Source organism: Anguilla rostrata, chromosome 6, assembly GCF_018555375.3.
Source record: "Anguilla rostrata isolate EN2019 chromosome 6, ASM1855537v3, whole genome shotgun sequence".
Taxonomy (NCBI): Eukaryota; Metazoa; Chordata; class Actinopteri; order Anguilliformes; family Anguillidae; genus Anguilla; species Anguilla rostrata.
The window spans coordinates 56,068,255-56,094,298 of record NC_057938.1 but is presented as its reverse complement, the minus strand read 5'-3'; the positions used below and the strand labels follow the sequence as shown (position 1 = coordinate 56,094,298).

The following is a 26,044-nucleotide window of genomic DNA, read 5'->3' as shown; positions in this document are numbered from 1 at the left end:
CACGTAATTTAAATTCTTCACATTTCACTGAACTAAATTGGCACAAACGAATATCACCTTCTGGAGTAAGCCTTAAAAAAGACAGGATATCTTTCATCGACGCGATTCTTCATTGTGGAATATACCACACGTTGACCTTGAATCCTCTTCATCCCCTGCTATGACATTTTAGCTGTGTCTGAGCGAGTGTATTCACCGAACCAGCGCGATCTGGCAACTCGGCAAAACAACAGTGGTTTTGCTGGGGGTGACCCCGTTTTACCGCCTCATCAAAAAGTGGGACACATCTACGCGAGCACGAATCAGCGGCGGGGAGGAGGGGTCTTCGGCATTGAGGCACAAAGAGTGTGTGATGATAACGAGAAACTAACTCATATCTTTCAGTTTTCACTGGTTTCTAGGAAAAATTAAATTCGCTTCCCTCAGATCTAAAATGTAAAATTGATTTCCTGCATGTTTTCGAAAGCAGACTTAAGCATTGCTATTGATAAACAGATTAACACATTTTCTGACGCTAAAAACAACGCGTGCGTATGTGTTACATATTGTTTTAAGGCTATATAACCTTCAAACAGAGTTCAGAACACATTACCATGTTTCTCTCTAAAAATCAACAACATTTATCTAATAATATTTGACGTAGCACCCCTGACAGAAAAAAGTACATTCTACTGATTATTTTCACAGAAAATGGTAGGAGGAAATACATGAGCAGCTCTCATTGGCCGTATGATTGTCAACAAATAACATGTTTCAAATAATAGAAAATCCAAACTTATTTTTGAATGTTGTTAGGCACGCACAAGAAAGTTGTTTAATGTGTAGGCCTAGAGATCAAGGGTCCGTATCTTAAATTTAGTCTGGCTATGCAAAAAACAACAAACAAAAAAAGAACACGGTGAACAATCCCACGTCATACCGAGGCTACATATTTCAACAATAATTTCAGATGAAATTGGGCCGATTGCGGATCACAGCGATGTATGCGCTGTTGTGCGCATGCTCTCATTCAGAAACTGAAGACTGAAAGGAGCGGGAGTCGCGGATCCGCTTGGTATGTAAGATCTGTAGCCTGGTTCGCGGATGCATAATATTCTCCGATGTCGGGTGGAGGCATGACAACACTATAACGCTTCATATAACAACAAATTCCGTCATTAGACGGATTTCCTCTCAGGACAACAGGTAAAGCACGTAAATATATATTCTCTACAAACCGTAGCCGTTTCTGGCTTTACTCTTTGGTTACACTGTAAGCGCCCATTCTGCGGCTCTGTTTAATGTTTACCGTTAGCCGGCTAGCTCGCTATTGTCCGATCCGGCTTAGGGCGGTTTGAACCTGACAATCGTTGGCGAAAGTAAAAGCAGTTGAGAAAGGTAAGCATCAGCTGAATTTAATGTTACGGGGTTTTGTGAAACAGCGGTTTAATAAGATAGTTGTTTACGTTGCTTTTTGACACCGATAAATAGAAAGCGCATGTAGTTCCCGGTCTGATGTGCATCACTATGCTGTTAAAACCGTGTAACTGTAAATCCGTGTTATGAACGGTGGAAGTGGACGGGGTTACCCCGATTACTGAGCCGACGTTACGGTGCTGCATTGCAGATGGTCCGCAATCTCTCTGAAACATCGAACCAGCTCTCAGTAGATGGACAGAATTTAAATCGTTAGCTATAAACACAATGTTGTTTCACCATTTGCCACAATGTGGATGTAGCTAAGCTACCGTTATCCTGGTAGTAATAATTTCCATATGTTCTCTAGAGGAAGGCGCTACTACGCATTTTCCACGCCAGCGAGCGCTGAGATGACGAACTAGCTGTCAACGTGTAAACTTGTGTAAGATAGTTAACGTTAGTTAACCTACGTAGATAGAAAATGGTTAGATAGTTTTCTAGATTTCTGTGTGTATCCATAACGATGTGACGTTGGCTCGTTACGTAAAAAAAAAAAGAAATATAATACAAATATTTTACGGTTGAAGGCCGATCCAGTAACTAACTAACTTACGTCTACCAGTTTTCTTCCCCTGGAATGGTACTGTCAATCTTGTCTGTTGTGGTTGTCTGAACGCTCATACTTTCTGTTGACTTTGGTTTCAGGTTGGCCCGTGCATGGCGTCTGGCCAGACAGGTAGCTGCTAGCCATGGATTTAATCCAAATCACCCTCTCAGTGAGAGGATCAACGTCCCCCGGTAAGGACTAAAAACAACGCGTAATGATCGAAAGGACACTAGTTATTATTACTGGAATTTGCCATCGAGTCAGGTTGTTTATTTAGAAATGTTTATTATTACGAGTATTTTTATGAACACAACTTTACGTGTTGTCAGAAAAGACGCACCTACACGGCGAAGCGTAAAAGGAAATGTGGAAATGTGGAGTAGGTCTACCTGAAAAGTAAGTGTAGAGTAGCTGGTGTGTTAACCCGCTCCTTAATGTAAGAATGACGTCCCACAGGCGAGCAGATCGGGGTCGTCGGCAGCTGCGAGTCCTTGGGCGACTGGTGTTCGCAGAGATCCGTGCCTCTTCAACCACAGGAGGATGACGGGTAAATATATTGTGATCACTGTCCTCAAAACAATTGTTCAAATTCGGTTGATTTTCAAATTTCTGACAATAACTACACATGCCCCCCACCCCATCAGAACTTTGTGGAAACGGACCATCTACGTGCCAAAGGGCGTTGAATGTAAATACCGCTATTTCAAAGGATTCTTTCTGGAATCAAAGGTGAGATTGCTGTTTTTTTAATTCAGGCAGATCTTTACCTCTTTGAAAATTTCTGTAGGTGCAGATCTTGGATATGTGGATTGTTTTTTGTAATTATTTGTCAAGTGCACATTTATGTTCTGATGTGATTTGTTCTGACAAAGTGAGATGTTTGATAACTGAACCTCAGGTGAGGCAGGCATGTGTACTTTTAATTCTTCCGCAAAGGGATGTGTGTTTAGACGATCACTGATAAATATTGAATACTTTGATGAAGCAAATGGTGATCACGTGAGCTCCATCTGATTCTGCCAGCTTGCATTGACACAATGATTCTGAAATGTGACTGGCCATTTAAGGTTTCATGGGTAAATGTTTCAGGCTTCATATGTTAAAGTTACCTTGGATGAGTGAGTGAGTGAGTGAGTGAGTGAGCGAGCGTGAGAGAGAGAGAGATAGTGATAGGTCTTTGGCTGCGTGAGAGAGACTGAGTGAGCTGGGGATATCTTTGGCTGCATGTTTTATCTGTCACATGCACGCTGGCCACACTCCTCAGGGGCAGTTAGTGCTTGTGAAGTTTGTAAACAGTTTACAGTCTGGTAGAGTGGCAGTCTGGCTTGTTGCCAAGCAACATGTCCTTCATAAAATATCTGACCCTAGTGGTATTGCACCCAACTCATAATTTGAGCCATGTATTTTAATGTTGCTGTCAGTGTTTGATATTCTGTCCCATGAGCTGAAGATGCAAGGTTCTGAGGAGATTTTTTTCAAGGCTTTCCTGAAGGATTTAGCATCTGTACCACAGGACGTTACTCAGCCTCAGTTCCCCTTCTTCCTTAAATGGTTCTGCTTGGTGGCTCGCCCTGTTCTGGTGTATGGATGGGCCCCACGGTCTGGTGTCGAATCCGGATCGTGCCAGTGCTGACTGGCCTGGCAGTCTCGTAGGACAATGCACAGTTGGTTCTGTCCCATCGCCCAGGGACGGATGGGTTTCAGCCAGTTAGTATGACGGTGTCTCATATGGCACCGTCGCCCCCTGCTGGCCAGTTGAGCTCCCACAAGTCCAGCGGCTGAGCTGCGCGCGATGTGTCTTCCTCCGGCTCATGTCCGTGTGAGCGCGGCCGCTGGACTGCGGGGTGAGGGGAGGCAGTGGTGTAGTCACGCGCTTCAGGATCCAGGGCTGCGGTTGCAGCGGTGGGTGCTGACAAAAAAAAAAAAGAAGATATTTGGGCTTTCTAAATTTGGGGTGAAAAGAGGGGAGGGAAACGGTACATTTAAAAAATATGTTAAAATTTTTATTAATTTTTTAACATTTTTATTCATTTTTAAAAAGAGTTTTTCTACAGTTAGAATGTTATTTTTGTTTTATGGACGATAAATGCGTTCCATTTCCCTTGCACTAATGAATCCGCTTTTCAGATTTCAACCAATTGTGGCCGGCTGGCTGGAAGATTGGTGAATATTTCCAGCTAAAATCCTTTGTTGGAGAAATGTGCTTTTAATAAAAAAAGACAAAAAGAAACTCCTCAACAATCAGACACAGAAAAGTGATACGTTTACAGATATTATATACAAAGTCTTAACACTGAACATTGAAATTACAGAATGCAGGTGATCCATGTCACGTGATAGTCAATAAGTGGGAGACGCACCAGCACCCGAGAACAGTGAACTCAGGTATATAATGCAGAAACTGCACGATATGGGTTTAGTGCAACGCACCTCGCAGATAGATAACAGCTCCTAGGCCACAACCACAGTGCTTCCCCAACCAGCTTTACCGGTGAGGTTGCATAGCTGACTGCGCATGGGGAGGGGGTGGGGGGGAGTATAGCTGCCCTTCCTTCATCTACAAGTCTGCTAATTTGGGGGTGTTTTGCATTGCTGATGCTGGTGGTGGTTTCCCCTTGCGAAGTGAACATGAAGTGCAGCTTCAGGCTTGTGACTCTGTTTAATTAAGAGACATTGAGACAGCCTGTGTCAAGTGCCAGTTGTAATTAAGCTTGCTCTAGGCGCAAAGTATTTGAATCCCCATTCGCTAGTATGCGCGGTGTTGAAGTTCAGATTTGATGCAGTGCTGGGTGCTCTGCTGTCTGTAGGTAAAAGAGGAGACAGGTGCGTGGAACTTTATGCTCCTATCATTATGTGTTTATGTACTTGCCGTTTTAATGTCCTGTAACATCGGTAGTGTAGCTGCTGTTGGATGTGTCTTGGGACCGCTGTCAGTTCTTTTCCCCCATGGAAGAAGGACCTGTGTCCCATTTTATGTGACTTTGCAGTCCGTAGCTAAATTACGTCGCTGCTAGCTCTTACCGTAAAGGGGGATGCTGTTTGTGATGGAAAAGGGGGCTCGTCATTAAGCGCAAAAAAAAAAAAAAAACACGCACGGCTTTCGGGGAATTCCAAAGACTTTTCCGTGAAGTCAGTCGGAGATGCCAACTGTCAGCGCGAGCACGAGGCCCGAGGAACTAAAAGTGCCCCCACCAGCTGACGCAGTTGCAAAACCTGATACCAGCGTCCAGGGAGCTGGGGAACTCGGACAAGGGCAAAGGGCGTAGCCGCGTTGAGTGCTGTTCATGGGGAGGCACTGTCCTGGATGAGGAGCTTTGGCAAAAGTGGTGCAGCGCTGTTTGTCTTGTGTTTGATTAGCTACTGACAAAATAAAGCCCCCGTTCACGCTGTCGCTCAGCGAAGTGCAGCCCATACAGTACAGTAGACCTACACACACTGCGTTTCCACGACTACACGCAGCGCGTTTCCACGACTACACGTTGCACGTTTTCACGACTACACACAGTGCGTTTCCAGGACTGACCAACGGGTCGCTCACACTGGTGACGTCACATATTTACACGGGTCACTCCTTAGTGCTTGCCAGCTGACCATGGGTCACAGCATTAAACACGATCTCTTTCCACACTGTGACGTGCCAACACTTCCTAGTACTGCAGTTACTGTACCACCTTTCTGGATCCAAACCCTAAACCAAACACCCACACCCACACACATGCACACCCACACACACACACACACATCCACGTGCACACACACATCCACGCACATACACATGCAAACACCCATGCACACCCACCCACACACACGCGCACAGACACACACACGGGTACACACGCACACACACACACCCACACACATATCCATGCACCCACACACACACGCGCACACAGACATATGCGCACACACATTCCCACAGACACACACATACCTGCACACACAAGCGCACCATAATAACACAAAACACGTGAATGTGTAGTTTTTTAACAAGCACCGCAGTGCTGAGTGTTATTTTTATGTAAGCACAAGTATTAATGGAGGAATGTTATAAAAGGCTTCATTTAAAGCGTTATTTAGTATTTGTTTTTGAATTCATAGGTAATAATAATAATTCTTGTATGTTTTCATTACTGTATTGATGCATTGCTTGCCATTGCTTCCTGCTTTTATCTGTAGTGATTTATCAGTGGCTAGGACATCTCACACGTCTATACCAGCCTGCCACAGAACAGACCCATATTAGTTTGGATCAGGTGTGAGAGGGTAGTGTCTCAGTGCACACAGACTGTGACAGAGCTAACGTAAGATAATAAGGACAATGTTTGTTAAATGGAACCCGTGGAGGCAGTATGGATTTACCTGACTCGAGTTCCAGCTAAACAAACTGCAGTAGACGGCTTTATACTGTAGCTACAGCCGAGTACAGAGCATTTCCATTCCTGTTTTAACTGAGCTTGTGTAACTCCATAGAATGGGGGCAAAGTGGAGAATTGGAGGGAGGTTGACCCCCCCCGCTGTGTTTTTTTGGGGAGCGGACCTTGAATGGGAATGGAAGTGCGCTGTACTGAATGACTAGTGTGTGAAGTTGAAGTGCGTTCTGTGCTGCTGTGTGATTACTGGTTTTGTTTTTCAGAATCAGACCTGGTTATTGACGATGGACAGTTTGGCATTTACAGTAAGTGACGTTCATAGTCTCTGTAAACCTTTGCCTAGAAATGAACTGTGCAAATGATAACAGAAGGCATTCAGTCTTGTAATTGTTCTTTGTTGTTGTACAGGTAAATTAGATGGGGATTGTAAATGATACTGTGATTATTAAGAATGTTGATATGTATTTAATACTCTCTGACCTAGCCCATGCTTACTTTGCGAACTGGACTTGATGTTCTTGGCTATGAATAATGGTTACATAATGAGTATTGTACCTTATCGGACCTGTGCTTTGTAGTTGTTTCAATGACCTTTGGTAGGCATTTACTGTACGTCACTTTGGATTAAAGCGTATGCCAAATGAATGCAATGTACTGTAATGTAATACCGACGAGGTGGAGTGTGTGGACTCTGGGTTAGATGGGGATTGTGAATGATGTTATGATTATTAATAATGCTGATGTGTGTTTAACACAGACGGTGTGGAGTGTGTGGACTCTGGGTTAGATGGGGATTGTGAATGATGTTATGATTATTAATAATGCTGATGTGTGTTTAACACAGACGGTGTGGAGTGTGTGGACTCTGGATTAGATGGGGATTGTGAATGATGTTATGATTATTAATGATGCTGATGTGTGTTTAACACAGACGAGGTGGAGTGTGTGGACTCTGGGTTAGATGGGGATTGTGAATGATGTTATGATTATTAATGATGCTGATGTGTGTTTAACACAGACGAGGTGGAGTGTGTGGACTCTGGATTAGATGGGGATTGTGAATGATGTTATGATTATTAATGATGCTGATGTGTGTTTAACACAGACGAGGTGGAGTGTGTGGACTCTGGGTTAGATGGGGATTGTGAATGATGTTATGATTATTAATGATGCTGATGTGTGTTTAACACAGACGAGGTGGAGTGTGTGGACTCTGGGTTAGATGGGGATTGTGAATGTGTTATGATTATTAATGATGCTGATGTGTGTTTAACACAGACGAGGTGGAGTGTGTGGACTCTGGGTTAGATGGGATTGTGAATGATGTTATGATTATTAATGATGCTGATGTGTGTTTAACACAGACGAGGTGGAGTGTGTGGACTCTGGGTTAGATGGGGATTGTGAATGATGTTATGATTATTAATGATGCTGATGTGTGTTTAACACAGACGGTGTGGAGTGTGTGGACTCTGGGTTAGATGGGGATTGTGAATGATGTTATGATTATTAATGATGCTGATGTGTGTTTAACACAGACGAGGTGGAGTGTGTGGACTCTGGGTTAGATGGGGATTGTGAATGATGTTATGATTATTAATAATGCTGATGTGTGTTTAACACAGACAAGGTGGAGTGTGTGGACTCTGGGTTAGATGGGGATTGTGAATGATGTTATGATTATTAATGATGCTGATGTGTGTTTAACACAGACGGTGTGGAGTGTGTGGACTCTGGGTTAGATGGGGATTGTGAATGATGTTATGATTATTAATGATGCTGATGTGTGTTTAACACAGACGGTGTGGAGTGTGTGGACTCTGGGTTAGATGGGGATTGTGAATGATGTTATGATTATTAATGATGCTGATGTGTGTTTAACACAGACGAGGTGGAGTGTGTGGACTCTGGCTGGCTGACTTGGCAGACGGAGATCCGTCTGAGGCTGCATCAGTCTGAGAAGGCTCCGGTGTCCATCACCAAGCGCAAATTTAAGAAGTCCCGATTCAGGTACCCACCTGGGGAGGGGTGGTCGGGCGTCTCGGGTACCCACCTGGGGGGGGGTTCGGGAGTCTCGGGTACCCACCTGGGGGGGTCGGGTGTCTGGGGTTCTGAGTGAGAAAGTTCTGAAGTTCCAGGGTGCACAGAGCAGTTGTTCTTTCCTTACACGTGGCTGATTTTATTTCATCTTTTATTTGAATGTCCCTGGACGCAGATTGAAACTGCATCTGGAGGGCTTTGAGGAAGAGGGGGATGAGGAAGAGCAGAGTCCCACCTCCTGCAACATGATGGCGAGCACGCTGGAGATGAGCATGATCAGCGACAGCGGCTACAAATCACGGCACTCACAGCCGGAACACGGCTACGCCCTGGAGCCCTTGCTGTGGACTGAGTACAGCATCCACACCATGGACCCCGACAACCTGGAGCTCACCTTCGAGTTCTTCGAGGTGCGTCACCTGGCTGACTGTGATGTCACTGCGGTTTTGGGCCATGGGGTGTGTTCCATGGGGCAGGGGGTGAGACTTGGTTATAGTAGCCAATGAGCAACCTGAAGGCGGGGCTTGGTTATGTTGTCCAATGAGCAGACTGAAGGCAGGGCTTGGTTATGTTGTCCAATGAGCAGACTGAAGGCGGGGCTTGGTTATGTTGTCCAATGAGCAGACTGAAGGCGGGGCTTGGTTATGTTGTCCAATGAGCAGACTGACGGCGGGGTTTGGTTATGTTGTCCAATGAGCAGACTGAAGGCGGGGTTTGGTTATGTTGTCCAATGAGCAGACTGAAGGCGGGGCTTGGTTATGTTGTGCAGGCAGAAGGCGGGTCTTGGTTATGTTGTCCAGTGAGCAGACTGAAGGCGGGGTTGGGGGTGTGTCTGACGCCGGCAGGTGTGCTGTGTCCCCGCAGGAGGACATGGGGGAGCGGGTGCTTCAGAGTGATGTTCTCCCCGGGCTGGTGGGCACGGCCTGCCTGCTGTCCTCCTCCTTCCTGGAGAGCGGCAGGAACACGGGCGTGGCCACGCTGCCCATCATGAGCCGCAACTTCCGCCAGACCATCGGCAAAGTGCGAGGTGAGTTACCATAGCAACGGCCACGGCTCTTACGCACAGCGCTGCCATGGTTACTGTTGTACCTGTGTGAGGTGTGTAACAGGTGTGTGGCTGTACCTGTGTGAGGTGTGTAACAGGTGTGAGGTGTGTAACAGTACCTGTGTGAGGTGTGTAACAGGTGTGTGGCTGTACCTGTGTGAGGTGTGTAACAGGTGTGTGGCTGTACCTGTGTGAGGTGTGTAACAGGTGTGCGGCTGTACCTGTGTGAGGTGTGTAACAGTACCTGTGTGAGGTGTGTAACAGGTGTGAGGTGTGTAACAGTACCTGTGTGAGGTGTAACAGGTTGTGGCTGTACCTGTGTGAGTGTGTACAGGTGTGTGGCTGTACCTGTGTGAGGTGTGTAACAGTGTGTGGCTGTACCTGTGTGAGGTGTGTAACAGTACCTGTGTGAGTGTGTAACAGGTGTGAGGTGTGTAACAGTACCTGTGTGAGGTGGACAGGCTGCTGTGCTGTACCTGTGTGAGGTGGTCAGACGGGTGGACGTGAACATGTACCAGTGTGAGGTGTGTAACAGGTGGTTGCCTGTACCTGTGAGGTGTGTACAGCGTTGTGGCTGGTACTTGTGGGTGTGTAACGTACCTGTGTGAGGTGTGTAACAGGTGTGAGGTGTGTACAGTACCTGTGTGAGGTGTGTAACAGGTGTGTGGCTGTACCTGTGTGAGGTGTGTAACAGGTGTGTGGCTGTACCTGTGTGAGGTGTGTAACAGTACCTGTGTGAGGTGTGTAACAGGTGTGAGGTGTGTAACAGTACCTGTGTGAGGTGTGTAACAGGTGTGTGGCTGTACCTGTGTGAGGTGTGTAACAGGTGTGTGGCTGTACCTGTGTGAGGTGTGTAACAGGTGTGTACGGTGTGAGGCGTACCTGTGTGAGGTGTGTAACAGGTGTGGTGTGCGTACCTGTGTGAGGTGTGTAACAGGTGTGTGGCTGTACCTGTGTGAGGTGTGTAACAGGTGTGTGGCTGTACCTGTGTGAGGTGTGTAACAGGTGTGCGGCGGTGTGTTTCAGTGGATTACCTGGTGATTCGGCCCATTAACGGCCTGATGTGTGACATGCGCTCCTGCTTCACTAAATACTGGAGGAAGAGGAGCGCGCTGGACGTGGGACACCGAGGAGCCGGCAGCTCCCTGCACGCTGCCAAGTGAGTCTCACCTGTCCCACACCTGCTCTGAGTCTCATACACCTGCTCTGACTCTCATACACCTGCTCTGACTCACACACACCTGATCTGAGCCTCACCTGCTCTGAGTCTCATACAACTGCTCTAACTCACACACACCCGCTCTAACTCACACACACCTGATCTGACTCTCACCTGCTCTGACTCACACACACACCTGCTCTGACTCATTAAGCTTTAATGTGAGAAAGGCAGTGTTAATGCGAGACACTGTTTTGGGTTTCTGTGTGGTGAAAACGTGCTTCTCTCGGTTTCAGACACACCAAAATCAGGGAGAACACCATCGTATCCTTCAAGAGCGCTGCCAGTCATGTGAGTGGCCAGTCGCGTGCCTGACTTCCTGGCCGTATGTCAGGGGCGGGCCTTCTGCCCCGCCCCTTACCCAGAGGGCCAGTGTGCTGCTATCTGTTCCTGCCACTTACTCCGCCTTCATTTTTACATAGCTGTACACTCCAGTGCCACTTCACTCCAACATCAGACTGCGGTTAAAACACCTTCACCGTGGATATACGTGTGCAGTACACAGCTGCTGCTTCTGGATGAATAAATGTAATATCAATAAATAGTTGGGCTGGGTAGTTAAGAACAGATGTTGACACGAAATTCCAAAACCGACCAGCCCTCGTTGTGCAAGGCGTCTTAAATAGAAACAGGTAGAACGAGATAAATGGGTGCATAAATAGATTTGTAGTGCACCGGATTCACCCAGTTTGTTTTGCCCTAAATAACCTAGAAACGGAAGAACTGGCTACAGGAATGCTAAAACATGCTATTTATTTATTTTCAAAATATCAAGTTTGATTGTGTGCATGACACAGTTAATGCAGGATATGTGTTTGCGTACTGCTGCATTACCGTGGTGTGTTCTGTGTTTGTCCTGTAGGGGGCAGCGTATGTGGAGTTTGATGTCCACCTCTCCAAGGACTTTGTACCCATCGTGTATCATGACCTTACCTGCTGTATCTCAACCAAAAAGGTGACATTTAAAAGTGGCTTGTAACTGCACAAACTCGCTTATAAGGCTGGTTTCACAGACACAGATTAAACTTAGTCCGGGACTAAACGGAGTTCTGCGTGGAGAACCTCCATTCTTAATCTGTGTCTTTGCAACCAGCCCTTTCAGTCTTAAAGCACTGTAATGCACTTACATTTGAAGTAAATGGTAAATGGACTCATTGATATAGAGCTTATCAAAGCGCTTACAATTGTGCCTCTGCATTCGCAGGAGTTAGAGGTTAGGGGTAGGTGTCTTGCTCAGGACCTTGAATGAGGCGGTTACCGCAAACTCACTGCGACTCGGCCTCTGACTTACGCCTAGTGCGGAGAGTTGCTCTTCTTTCTGTTTTAGTCAGTGACCTTCATGAGGAAAAGAAGGCTGGAGTTGTGGTGGTTGCGTGAGTAGTTGGTGGCTAGTTAGGTTGGTTAGGTTAGGTTAGGTTGGGGTTAGGGGGTTTTGGAGTTAGGTTAGGGTTGTGCAAAGACACCGCTTATCTCAGTGTGCAACTCCCTTCTTCTCCACAGAAAAACGACAAACATTCTCTGGAGCTGTTTGAGGTTCCTGTGAAAGATCTTACATTTGACCAGCTACAGCTTCTAAAGGTAAAAACCCCCATTGCAATGCCCGTGATATTTATTACAGAAAAGCTTCTCTTACCCCCCCTCCACCACCCCCCACCCCTAGTGCCTAGTGCTTATAACAGACCCATTAAAACATCATCTGCCTTAATACTGGGTTTTCTTAATACTGTGAACATTTAGGGCACGGTTGTGCAGTTGTGACTGTTTCCCAGAGGTGGAAAATCCAGGTTCAGAAAGTGAGAGTCCCCAGTATTTTGTATTGATCCCCTGGATTCAGCCAGGAGGATGAGCTCGTTTTGAAATCAGCTGGCTGAGTTCACTGGTGAAAGAAACACACGGCAGGACTTTCTGAACCCTGGACTTTCCCCGTCTGCTGTTTAGTTTAGTTCAGTTTAGTTTATTTTAGCTTAGTTGCCCTCATTCCTCTCCTGGCGGTGCAGCCATATTTCTGTGCCTCTGCACCTGGCGCTTCTTTAAGTTCCGCGAGTTTCCCTCTCTAGCGCACGGGGTTTCTGTACTGTGCCCTGCCACGTCCGCGTCCCCCCGCTCTCGGGGAAAACCCCTGCACACCTGGCGTGCGCACCTGTTACAGGTGTGCGAGGGGCTGAAGCTGAAGTGGAACACTGAAGAAGCATCTGTTAAGGGTCTGCGTTTCCGTCACAGACGCCTGGTGGAGGTCTTTGTAACTGAAACACTTTGGCATGTTTATAGAGCCGCGTTTCCACCCGGAACTTTCAGTCCCAGGAACTACTTTTCAAGGAACTAAAAGGTTCCTTCAGCCCACTGTTGTCTGCGTTTCCACCGCAGTCTAAAGACCCGTGAAGATTAGGCAAATTAGCCCACTGACGTATGAAAAAGCGACGTCGTCGGTCTATCTGTCGTAAGTTTCTTCTGTAACCCCATACTACCACCGAAGTAGCCTACATTAGTTTCTAATAACCTGGGACAGCCCGGAGGGGTTTATTCCACTTGTACAACGGGTTACCAACAATGACTATATATGGTTACTTTAGTATTTATTGATTTTTATCGACTTAATCACCTGAAATTGAAATATTCTTCCGCAGCCGTTTGGGCATATTTTACCGTTGTCAAGCAAAACTGTCGTTGGTAGTTCGACTTGGACCGTTGTTATGCAACAAATAGGATATAACAGGCCAATAGTCAGATTGTAACTGTTTTATATATCCTCTCAAACACATTCATTATGTTTTTATGCGAACATTCACTTTCATTTCTTGACACCCGAGGCGACAGAATGCATTCACATTCCACAAATAACTGGTAACAACAGCAGAAAACATGCACACGTCGTGAACAATTTGATGTTGAATTGATTAATTCGACTCTCATCGTCAATTCCATATAGGCAAATCGCAAAATGACAAGAATAAATAGAATGAAAACTCGGATTTGCGCGAAAATTTTAATTAATATTGCTTTCCTTCAAAGTTACTGCTAGCGAAGCAGCGAAGTGTGCCCTCCAGATGCGAACCATACACCATAAATTAGTCCATAGTCTTCCTGGTCTTTTTGTGGAATTGAAGAATCGCAGAGTAAAATCATGGCAGTCTGAAAAAGCAAAAGGGACGATTACTAGAATTAACCTGTTATTTTACCCTGACAAAAAATGCGGATGGTGATTTCCTGTTTTCTTTTACTGTATCACCAATGTAAATTATGCAGAACTACCGCATACCTCACATAACTGTGTCAAGCGTTTTGAGTCAATTATAACGGGCTAACAAAGAAAATCCGGAAGAAAATATTCAGCAACTGAATTAAACCGTTTGATACGTAATATGCTGTCCCAGCACGAATGCTTAACATTTTATAAAACAAATACTAAAGCAAGAAAAGAACAGACGAGCACACGTTATAATCCTCTATCTTAATTTCTCATCTGTTCCAAGACGTTGGCAGGCTATAACCAAAAGTAGGCAACTGCGCCGCATAACATACAAGTTTGAATTCAAGTTATTATTATGAAAATAAATCGGTTTGCGGCTGCAGATTTTTTAAAATGGCGGTTGAAATAAAATACTGCGAGTAGTCGACCAATCATAAATATTCAGCGCTTGCGCCCCACCCCAAAAGTTTACCCCCCGAGCAGGGACTTTTTTGGGGGTAAAATAAAGTCCCCGGAACTTAATTTAGACCCCTGCGGTGGAAACGCACTGAGTTCCTCAAAAGGTTCCTAGTTCCTGGGGTAAGTTCCTGCGGTGGAAACGCGGCTTAAATGTTTACGTGCAGGCATGGCAATCTGCAGGAATCCCTTCTGCCATCTTAATCACGTTTTATCACTTCCAAGCAAACAACCCAAGCAGGAACCTTTGCCCCGTGAGACGTCAGCAGTGATTGTTGACGCAGCTGGGCAGAGCATGTTTGCACTCTTAGCCTTTCCCTTTCCTTTAAGGAGGTCCACAGGCTTGCGCCTCTGATAACATCAGGCTGGGATTTGGCTTTGCCTTTTGAACACTTTCAGTCTTTGTTATCTCCCCACTTTTATTTTATAACTCAAAGGAAATCACATATCAGTGTAAGCAGACTGGTGAAATTTCAGTTAACTGGAACACACTCTCTCTCTCAAACACACAAACACACATACATACACACACAGACACACACACTCGCGCACACACACACACACACACACACACACACACACACACAATCACACACACACACACACACACACACACACACACACACACACACACACACACACACTCTCGCACACACACACACACACACACACACTCAAAGCCATGAGGATGCAGAATAGGCTTGGTTTAATGAGGGGCACGTGTATTAAACACACACACACACACGCATCCATTAAAGTGAAAAGCTCCTCCCTGTTTTGAAGTGTGTGTGCCATCGGGCGGGTGTGGTGCTGTGCTCCGGGGGGCACTGCCCAAACCGTCGGTGTTAAGAAGTGTTAAAGCCCTTTCCGGAGGCTTCCCTCGTTCTCCGTGATGCTTAGATGTGCTCTCCCATTTTGCCCTAACAGCTGGCCCACGTCACCGCCATGAAGGTGAATGACCAAGGTACTTACCTGCTCTTACCTGCTTTTACCTGCTTGTTCTTTCATCGTAATCCTGTCCGTCAAGGCATAATCTCCGTAACTCCCCACGCACACACACACACACACACACAGAAAGGCCTTTGTCCGCGAACCTGATCTGCTGGGTTTCGTACAGCTGATCCAGTGCTTTGTTTCCGTTGGAAAATCTCCTTCTCATGGTGGAGATTTATAAAATCGTATGTTCCATGCTAGCAGCCCAATGCATTTGGGCCCAGTTTTCTTATTCTTTTTGCAGAAAGCTGTTTTGGTCTTAGGTTTGCATGAGATGAATAAGACTGGTGAAATAAATGGCACAGGACTGGGCAGTTCTCACTGTTTATCAGACCTTTTGTGAATTTCTCATAAATAAGTGTCCCATGTGTGGGTAAATCCCCTCCTACTCCCAGATTTGAATTTGGCTGTAGTTTGAGGAGTGTGAGGATATAATGTGAGATTGCGGAAGTGAACAGGGAAGTCTGGCTGGCTGAAATGTCGTGCTTGGTGAGTTAAAGCCACAGCGTGTGGATGGCTGGTTGTTTGGTTTGTTTTCGCAGATCCCCAGGATGAAGAGGAGTACATCGCGGAACACCAGCCCTTTCCCTCGCTCGACCAGGTAACCTCAAGCACCTGCTTTTCACCACGTTTCCCCTTAAATCCATTTTACCACAAGCGTAGCACACAGAGGCCCAGTCGTTAGGATCTGTGGGGGTTTTTAAAAATCGGTCTGTTTTACAGATTTTTCAGGCCGTTCCAGAAAACGTGGGATTCAACATTGAGCTGAAGTGGATCACACGGCTGAAGGTACACCTAGCGTTACTCTGATCACACCAGTGAAATCGCTGAACGGTGATTGGTGTAATCCTGTTGACTGTATGACATCGCTGAACGGTGATTGGTGTATTCCTGTTGATTGTATGACATTGCTGTACAGTGATCGGTGTAACCCTGTTGATTGTATGACGTCCCTCAGAGGTGCCTGTTGTTGTTTTTAACAGGACGGGTCCTGGGAGGGGAATTTGTCCACGTACTTCGACATGAATCTGTTCCTGGACATCATCCTGAAATGTGTCCACCAGCACGCCGGCAAGCGAAGGATCGTCTTCTCCTGCTTCGACCCCGATGTGTGCTCCATGTAGGTGCACGCTGGCGCACCCTGTGTGTGTACAGTACATACATTCTGCACCATCTACCGCATTACCGCAGGGCAAATACTGCTAAATGTGTAGGGTCTGCAGCTCCCGCACGTATGCAGGTTGGGTGCAGTGTAGGTGCCTGGCGTGTTTTACTTGTTGTGGGTGACATTCCTTCAATCTTGTCCTTAAAAGATTTCAAATGAATCACTGGCTGTGATCTTAAAGTGACAGCTCGCTCTCAGGGGTTTCTCCGTATTGTTTTGGTGTATCTGCAGCGTGTTTTTGACCTTTGTTCAGCGTTCTCGGTGGCGTGTCGAGGGTGGAGCGCTCATTTGCAGTGGTGCCGAGGTGCAATAAAAACCAAAAAAAGAACAAAAAATTTTCGAAGAATAATAAATGAAATAGTAGGAGGCATCAGCTGAATCTTTTACAATCCAAATAAACAAGATTCACGAGCGAAGATCTAACATTTCCCATGTTACAAAAGAATCCAGTTTCAGCATTTTTTTCAGTTCCTCTTCCCCCCCCCCCGCATTAGGTTCCGCATTAACTCATGACGCATGTAGCGTTAGGCAGTCCTGAGAGTGTGTGTGTGGTATTTACAGTATTCTGAACCCCTCGAGTGATGACAGACGGAAAGGGTAGCCTGTTTCTGATTGGCCCAGGCCGTTCACACGGTTCTGTGAAGGGTATTTTTAATTCTCCCAGAAGCGTCTCTAAACCAAGGAGGGCCATTGCTCCGCGATCTCGGGTTGCCGGGCCGGTTCTAGGCAGAGGAGGCTTGAGCGATCGCCTGAGGCGTCATCACCCAGAGGGGCGCCAAAGAAAAGGAGGAATTTTAAAAAATGCGTTGCCTGCGCAGTAGTCGCCCCCGCCCCCCGTCTGAAATTTCGCCTACAGCAGCAGGGAGGCTGGAGCAGGCCTGTGGGGCTGCAAGGTCCAACTGGAACTGTTTCTGAATCTAGAATTAAAAAAAATAAATAATTTGCATAAAAGTGACTTAATGTCGCTGTACAGGCTGGTTTAACATTAATTGAAGAGTATTTTCTTTCTTTCTTGCTTTGAGCCACAAACCCTGAATGCGCTGATAATGTGCAGAAAATTCTGTAAATATCTAACGTCGGCTTCACTTTACACAAAAGCTATGTTTGTGAGTGAACTTCAAGTTGTGTGTCAGGAGTTACTGAAGGCAGTGAGTCTGCACAGCTGTTTGTTGTGTGTGAGTGAATAGCGGGTGTATAGTGTGTGTGTATAGTGTGTGAATAGTGTGTGTGTGCATAGTGTATGTGTGTAGTGTGTGTATAGTGTATGTGTATATAGTGTGTGTGTGTGTATAGTATGTGTATAGTGTATGTGTATAGAGTGTGTATGTGTGTAGTGTGTGTATAGTGTATGTGTATAGAGTGTGTATGTGTGTAGTGTGTGTATAGTGTGTGAATAGTGTGTGTGTGCATAGTGTATGTGTGTGGTGTGTGTATGTGTACAGTGTGTGTATAGTGTATGTGTATGTAGTGTGTGTATAGAGTGTGTGTGTGTAGTGTGTGAATAGTGTGTGTGTAGAGTGTGTGTGTACAGTGTGTGTGTATAGTGTATGTGTATAGTGTGTGAATAGTGTGTGTGTGCATAGTGTATGTGTGTAGAGTGTGTGTGTATAGTGTATGTGTATAGAGTGTGTGTGTGTATAGTGTATGTGTATGTAGTGTGTGTATAGTATATGTGTATAGAGTGTGTGTGTGTATAGTGTGTGTATAGTGTATGTGTATAGAGTGTGTATGTGTGTAGTGTGTGTATAGTGTATGTGTATAGTGTGTGAATAGAGTTAAATCTGGGCTGTTGTCTCTGCAGGGTGCGGCGGAAGCAGAACAGGTACCCCATCCTGTTCCTGACTCAGGGGATCTCCACCGTGTACCCTGAGCTCATGGACATCCGCTGCCAGACCACGCCCATCGCCATGAGCTTTGCACAGAGCGAGGACATCCTAGTGAGCTGCCATCGCATCTCACACACCTGAACCACACCTGTACATACACACCTGGACCACGCCCTTATCTACACACCTGAGCCACACCTGTACATACACACCTGGGCCACGCCCATATCTACACACCTGTACATACACACCTGGACCACGCCCTTATCTACACACCTGGGCCATACCTGTATATACACACCTGAGCCACAGCCATATCTACACACCTGAGCCACGCCCTTCTGTGTAAGGCGTGTGGTTAAGCGTGTGTGGCGCTGAGCCGGGCTGCTCTCCCACAGGGCATCAGCGCGCACACGGAGGACCTGCTGAGGCACATGGACTCCATCAGCGAGGCGCACGCCAAGGGCCTGGTGGTGTTCTGCTGGGGCGACGACAACAACAACCACGAGACCCGCAGGACGCTGCGCGAGCACGACATCGACGGGCTCATCTACGACAGGTAAGGCCCCGCCAGCGCTCCCACAATGCCCCGGGAACGCGCCGAGGACACCCTGAGAACGCACCAACAACTCTCCCACAGCGCTCCCACAACGCTCCCACAGCGCTCCCACAACGCTCCCACAACTCTTCCACAGCGCTCCCACAACTCTCCCACAGCGCTCCCACAGCGCTCCCACAACTCTCCCACAGCGCTCCCACAACTCTCCCACAACGCACCCACAGCGCTCCCACAGCGCTCCCACAACGCTCCCACAACGCTCAGTAAACGCTCTGAGAACACGCCGGCAGACTTGGGGGGGGAGTGGGGGGGTCTGGATGGAGTCAGCAACTTGAAGCCGTCCTGCTTATAGTGGCTCCCTGTACATCTGTCTGTTATTACCGTCCGTCTGTCTTTCCATCGGGGGAGATTACTGATCACTGATCTCTGATCCCTGATCACTGATCACTGCTGTTTAACAGCAGTTGTGAAACCTGGGAGATTCTTGATCTCTGATCACTGATCGCTGATCATTCCTGTTTAAGGCCAGTAGTGAAATGGCTGGGCAGGCCTGGTCAGGGCAGGGTGAGTGCGATAGACAGAATCTTTCTGAGATGTATTCATGTCCTGCATCTCTACTGAAATACCCTCACTCCCTCATCCATTCATTCTCTCACCCCCTCATCCCTATACTCTCACTGACTCATCTGTGCCCTCACTCACTCACTCACTCACAGTGACTCCCTCAGCACTCAGCAGGTCTGGTCTGATGTCTGCTGTAGTCTCTCTTCATGCGGAGCCCTGTCAGTATGTGTCCCTGTGCAGCAGGATAAATGTGCTTTTCCCTCCTTTTTCATCTGGATAGAAGAGTAGTGGCATGCTGCACTCGCAGAATGAGCTGCACTTTACAGACACGTGTGAGCGCAATGTTGATCAGCAGTTTAGCCAACGATGCAGCCCTTGCTCTCTGTGTGCCTGGGGCAGGATTGTGTGTGTGTGCGTGAGTGTGTGTGCGCGTGTGTGGGTGGGTGTGTGTGTGAGTGTGTGTGTATGTATGTGTGTGTGTGTGAGCGTGTGTGTGAATGTGTGTGTGAGTGTGTGTGTGAGTGTGTGTGTGTGTGTGAGTGAGTGCGCGTGTGTGTGAGTGTGTGAGTGTGTGTATGAGTGTATGTGTGTGTGTGTGTGTGTGAGCGTGTGTATGAATGTGTGAGTGGCGTGTGTGTGAGTGTGTGTGAGTGTGAGTGTGATGTGAGTGTGTTGGGTGTGTGGAGTGTGTGTGTGTGTGAGTGTGTGTGTGTGTGTGAGTGTGTGTGTGTGTGTGTGAGTGTTATCTTGTTGTGGTAACTCTGCCTCTTTCTTTCAGAATTTACCAACGCTCGGGGCCCAAATTACAATGACACGAGTTCTGCAAACACCAGTAATGTCCCTCTAGTTCCTGACTGTGTTATCACTTTCGATATTTTCTTATGGCTTGTTTTGGATATGAAAGAACATTCTGGCTTACCACATAGCCCCACCCTCATAGCCCGTCCATGAAAATGATGTGTGGCACTTGACTGGTCACATGGTATGGCGTACAGGAGCAGCGCTGCAGGGTTGAAAAATAACCTGAGAATGTGTTAAAAGTCAGGCGTCTCAAACTCTGCAGTGTCTGCAGGTTTTACTCCGGTCCTGGAGGGTCACATCGCCTGCAGGTTTAACTCCAGTCCTGGAGGGTCACAGTGCCGGCAGGTTTAACTCCAGTCCTGGAGGGCTGCAGTGGCTGCAGGTTTCACTCCAGTCCTGAAGGGGGCGCTGTGTCTGCAGGTTTAACTCCAGTCCTGGAGGGGGCGCTGTGTCTGCAGGTTAACTGATGACGGAAACACACTGTCAGGCAGCAGGCATTGTGGCCCTCCAGGCCTGCCCTCTGGGCCTTCTGACCCTTAAAGGGACAGTTCACATTTTCTAGACCTGGGTTCACTGACTTTATCCCCATGAGTTATGTAATAAATTGGGGTACATGTTGGGCTCAAGCCCTCCTAACTTGAGTAGCTCGTTCTTCCTTAGCCGTTAGCTTTGTTAGCCAAATAACATTGATTTAATGGAGGCTCGTAATCGCCACCTGACAGCTATTTAACAAAGACACTATTAATAAAGCAACCTTTAATAAACACTTTTTTATATGTTTATTTGCTTGCATAAATACATATCTTGTAATCAAAACGTTCCAACATAGCAAAAAAAACTGCCCTATTGTAAACTACAACCGTTTCTACTCCTGGTTACATGGCAGCTGATCAGTTGCTTGGCAACGGCCCATAGTGTCATTTTTGTAAGTGAAGTCACGTCATGTTAGTTTTTACACCAACCTTGGGGTTAAATGTAGCATCTCACTCTCGGTACTTTAGGTCAGATTGCTAGTTAATGGGATGTACCAGAAATGTCATTGTGTTGTGTATTTCTAACCAAGGGATGTAGGTTGTTTGTTTTAAAAAATGATTCATCCATCTCCAGTAATATATTCAGAATTGAGCCAAATAGGAAAACCGTTTGTTATTTCGTCGCTCTCCCCTACCCCAATTGATTACATAACTCATAGGGAGAAACTCAACGGGCTCGAGTCTAAAAAATGTGAACTGTCCCTTTAAGTATGAGGGCAGGCTGTGAGCTCTGATTGGTCAACTGCCCTGCGCATCATTTCTGTATGTGAGTCACTTGTGGCAGCTCCCTGTAGCTCATGACTATGTGTTTCTACTCATCCACTCACTGGTATCTTCTCCATTTCCCCTTAATCCCCAGTAAGCTGTGTAATGTTCTCATTGGCCCGGACTGAGCGTGTGCACGTGGCCCCTGGGGAGTTTACTTTGCAGGGAGGGGTGGGCGGGGGGGGGGGGGGATGGGGGGGGGGGCGGTGGTTAACCCTTGCATTGCTGGAATGTGAGCCCCAGGGGCTCTTCATGACTACTGGAGCACCGTGCTGCTTTAAGTTTAAAGTTCCTGTATGAGCTGGAAACTCTACTAAACTGCAGTGCTGAAATGAGTGAGTCAGTGAGCGAGTGAGTGAGAGAGTGAGTGTGTGAGTCAGTGAGCTAGCGAGTGTGTGAGTGAGAGTGTGTGACAGTGAGAGAGTGAGTGAATGAGAGAGTGTGAGAGAGTGAGTGAGTGAGAGAGTGTGAGAGTGAGTAAGTGGGAGAGTGTGAGAGTGAGTGAATGAGAGAGTATGTGAGTGTGAGTGAGTGAGAGAGTGGCTGAGTGAGTAAGTGAGAGAGAGAGTAAGTGAGTGAGTGACTGTGTGTGTGAGTGGGTGAGTGAACGACCAGGCGAGCGTCATACAGCACATTTTCTGAGAAATTGACAGCATTTGAGTTTTATTTTTGTTTAGATTCCTGAATTTTCATGATTTTGCATTTCATAACTGAATGCACTAATTGTATGTGCATTATGGGCTATATTCTGATAGAATGTAGGTGCCGATCTGCAGGTACTCTTCGTTGAATTTTACTTATTTTTTCTTCTTATTTAATTGCTTGTACCTTGAATGGTGTTTTCTATTGGAGAGGTGGATTGTGATTGTTTGTTTGTGTTTGTCTGGCAGTTATTGAGCATAAACACATATATGCATGAAAGCATCCTGCACTAGACTCTTAGACGGTGTGTAGCTGGTACTCCTCTCAGTGTAGTGTGCTGTCCGGTGCGTGTTGTTAGATGCAGAGCGTTGTTATTGGCACTACTACGGCCCCTAAAGTGCCGACTCACCCACTCCCCCAACACTCCCCCCTCCCCCCCAACGCTCTGCTCCATTTCTCCCCTGCATCTCAAAACAAAATACTTTTTATCGCCCCCCCATTCTGTAAGAAGGAACTGCAATTGAGAAAATTGAGCAGGGCGAACACCTATGAGTTTAGTTTTTTGTTTTTTAATTTTTTTAAAAATCTTTTAATGCACCACAATGAGCATTTCAGAGTACTTTGAATGATGCATTTGTGCTTTTATTTTATTATTTATGGAACATATTTTATGCTGCAGTTGACAAGAACACAAAATACTGTGCATGTGGTATTTTGACCCCTCTGTGCTGTAGCATGTCGACACTTAAGATCATTCAGGTCTTAAGTCTTGCCATGGGGGATTTGCATTGTCGCAGGTCTTTGCCTCTTAGTTTAAACAGAGCGGTTTAAGCCTGGGTATGTGCGCCCCCTGGTGGAGAGGTTGGTAAGCGTGCCGCCGGTTGCAGCCTCCTCTGGGACGCAGGGCCTGCGAGACGCTGACGCTTGGCCCCCTGCTGTTTGTTTCAGGATCTGCGACGAGCAGGTGGAGCAGCCCAACATCTTCAAAGTGGAGGAGCAGGTGTCCCTGCAGGAGATGCTTCCGGAAGAGACGCTGAAGAGCTGCGCTTGCTCCAGCTTCAGCCTGTCCTGCTCCTCTCTCCCTTGCAAGGGGCGGGCGGGGGCAGGGGGGGCGGGGGCTGGCAGCGGGGAGTCTGACTCTGGGCTCAGCTCCTCCTGAACACCCCCACCTCCCCTACCCCCTCCCTCGCTCAGAAAGGATGTTCCCTACGGAGAGAGAGAGGAACACTGTGCTGCAGAATTTGATTAGCTTTGCATGACATAACAAGTCTGAGCTCACCTGATCTGGCCTGCCACACACCTTCAAACTGGGGAGGGGGTAGGGTGGGTTGGGGTAGGGTAGGGTGGGAGGGGGGAGGGGGGGCGGGGGTGGGGGGACAAAGTTGCCATTTCCATTTGGCTTTCGCTGCATTTCCTTTTTGTAATCATGACCTGCATTTAGCTGTGGCAGTGTGATGGCTCTGCGATCCCTGCTGCAGAGCTTAGGTCCGCTGCGCCACACCCACACGCCTAACGCACACCTTCCAGACCCTGGGCACATCTGTACTTGAATTACTTTTTAACTCTTTAGACAGTGGTAAAAAAAAAAACACTCCAAGCATGCTTTTAGTGACATTTTGGAAAAAACTTGTCAGATAACAATGTAAACTCAAGAGAAGAATTTGGAATGTTTTAAAATAACGGTTTCTGTTCAAATGGTGCAGAATTTTACCGGTGTCTAAAGGGTGATTCTACCCAAGTCTGGCACACACCCGACGCACACACCCATGTCCCTGTGACTGTGTGAGGTGTGATTATGTGCAGTGGAGCTGTAGACTGTTAGAGTTTCTTAGCTTAGAGCTTTGGAGGCTAACCCCAGCGCTGTCTGAGCCGCCTGCGCTTGAACGAGCCAATCACATCGCACGCGTCCTTGTGCGGGTCGAGTTCAAGCAAACAAACAATGACTCGCGCTACTCGAGCTCTTAAATCCTCCTGTTGCCGTGCAACAAGCGTGGGATTAGGGGTTTAAGCCCAGAAGGTTAGAGCTAGACTGCAGGTCTGTAAACCAATGCTGCCATGGTATTTCGATCTTAACTTTTATTTAGCCAATTAGCGATAGCGTCTCAGTTTGTGTATTTCCGTTATTTATTTTAACTGTTTTAGCTGTAAGGTCCCGGGGCAGGGGTGGGGGGCAGGGGGGGTGGGGTGGGGTGGGGGGAGTCCTGTGTCTTATGGGCACTGTGCCACAAGCGAATGTGGACGATAAAAGCCAATGTTGACCTTACCTCAGCTGTGCCAATTTCACTCTAGAGAGCCCTGGTTTAGAAGGACCAGTGTGACCGTGCGTACCACAGGTAGACTGCCGTCAGTCTTTCCATGCATTCCAGGCATCTGGTCAAGTCTTACGAGCATCCGACTGGGAAACATCCCATGGAACAGCCTTCCAGCTCGGGATTCCTGGTTCGGTCAGGTCTGACATCATGTCAGAATTCTGGCCTTCAGGGTAAAACAACTTTTTAAACACTTTCACAACTGATTTTCAAATGGCTTGTATCAATTAACATACACAAATTGAAAGTCGACCTCTGGTCACAGCACAACTAGCTTCACGCAAGCCAGCATTATCTTAAAAATAGCTTGAATAACATTGACGTAGGCAATAGTCTTTCATGCTGTATGGAGCTATGATTAGGCGTACAATAGCAGTGATCTTATTTTCGTATGAATCCCTGTAGTCATTAAAGACGCCAAACAGAAACTAGAAATGCATCTGGCAGTTTTCCAGGCTCACGCTGGATGTATCTAGTATTAGTAGCCAGTGTCTAATCGTGACAGGTATCATAGTTAGTTTCTCCCGTCCCGTGCTTTAGCTTCAGTCAGATAACAGCTTTGCGATCGGAACCTCGAGTTCGCGGCCGGGACCTCGGAGAGGCCGAGCCGGTGTGGACGGCACCCGTTTATCCCCGGACAGACCGTGCCAAGCGCTGCGGGCGCTCAGGCGTGTGTCCGGCTCCTGTGGGCCCAGCAGTGCGCTGGAATGTACCAACGCGCACGAAACAAAGAAAAAAAAGAGAATGAAAAACAAAAAAAAATTCTGTTTGATCATGGAGGTGGAGGACAAAGGGCATTATGGGTATCTTGGCCCCAGTGGCCTGGGAAGATTCTTATTTTGCTGTTGCTTCAGAATATGACTTAATATCAGGGTGGGGGTTGAGCTTCATTTCAGCTCAGTCATCTGAGGGAATGTATTGAAATTGGGCGTTCACAATTTGGAAAAATGTCCATATTTGTCTGGTGGGGATTTTTCCTGTTCATTAATTAAATTTCAGGTAATTGACTGAATTGAAATGGAATTGAATCCGAACCCTGTTAAATATTTTTTTTTTTTTTAACTGTTTTTTTTTAAATGAACTTCATAATTGTACTTGAATGCTGGTTATTTCACTGTCTTAACAGAAAAGTGAAAAGCTCAACAGACCAACGCCAAGGTTTTTTTTTTTTCTTTCTCTGTGTCTGAACAAACATACCTCTACTCATCTTCCACTAAACAATTCTGTCAGTAACAATGCAAAGCTTGGGACCTTGGGGTTGTTAATTTGTCACAATGAGATATCATGTACTGTCTTGTATTTTATTTTATCTAAACCTGCCTGTAGCGTTACTTCACATAGAGCACTGCAAAGCGAGTGAGACTTGATTCTGTTGCAGAAGTTGTGTCTGGTTGGCTACACTGTCTGTATAAACATGCTCCCGCCCCGGGCTGCGTACTTAAACTGTGCATGCGTGACTAACTCCTGCCCCCTGAGATCGGGGGGACACTTAAGAGTGGCAGAAATTAAACTAATTATTGCTGATGCATTTCTGATGTATTTTGTGGGGAGTGCGGGGATGGCTT

At 46.8% G+C, this 26,044-nt stretch overlaps 1 protein-coding gene across 4 annotated transcripts; it reads left to right on the top strand.

The window, feature by feature from the left end:
• Window positions 1-1,022: 1,022 nt before the first annotated feature.
• gpcpd1 (glycerophosphocholine phosphodiesterase 1) lies at window positions 1,023-26,007 on the top strand. Of its 4 annotated transcripts, none has more exons than XM_064340756.1 (20): window positions 1,023-1,185; window positions 2,104-2,196; window positions 2,462-2,552; window positions 2,650-2,734; window positions 4,318-4,390; window positions 6,639-6,680; window positions 8,262-8,385; window positions 8,591-8,825; window positions 9,280-9,442; window positions 10,487-10,619; window positions 10,916-10,970; window positions 11,542-11,634; window positions 12,180-12,257; window positions 15,250-15,286; window positions 15,858-15,916; window positions 16,039-16,104; window positions 16,299-16,435; window positions 18,282-18,417; window positions 18,705-18,865; window positions 23,119-26,007. In XM_064340756.1, exons 2-20 carry the CDS (start codon window positions 2,148-2,150, stop codon window positions 23,327-23,329), a joined length of 2,028 nt encoding a protein of 675 aa, XP_064196826.1. In that variant the 5' UTR covers window positions 1,023-1,185; window positions 2,104-2,147; the 3' UTR covers window positions 23,330-26,007. The 4 variants fall into 4 exon arrangements, with proteins under 4 accessions (XP_064196826.1, XP_064196827.1, XP_064196828.1 ...); XM_064340757.1 differs by lacking the exon at window positions 1,023-1,185 and adding an exon at window positions 1,235-1,377; XM_064340759.1 differs by lacking the exons at window positions 1,023-1,185; window positions 2,104-2,196; window positions 4,318-4,390 and having other exon boundaries at window positions 2,520-2,552.
• Window positions 26,008-26,044: the final 37 nt, after the last annotated feature.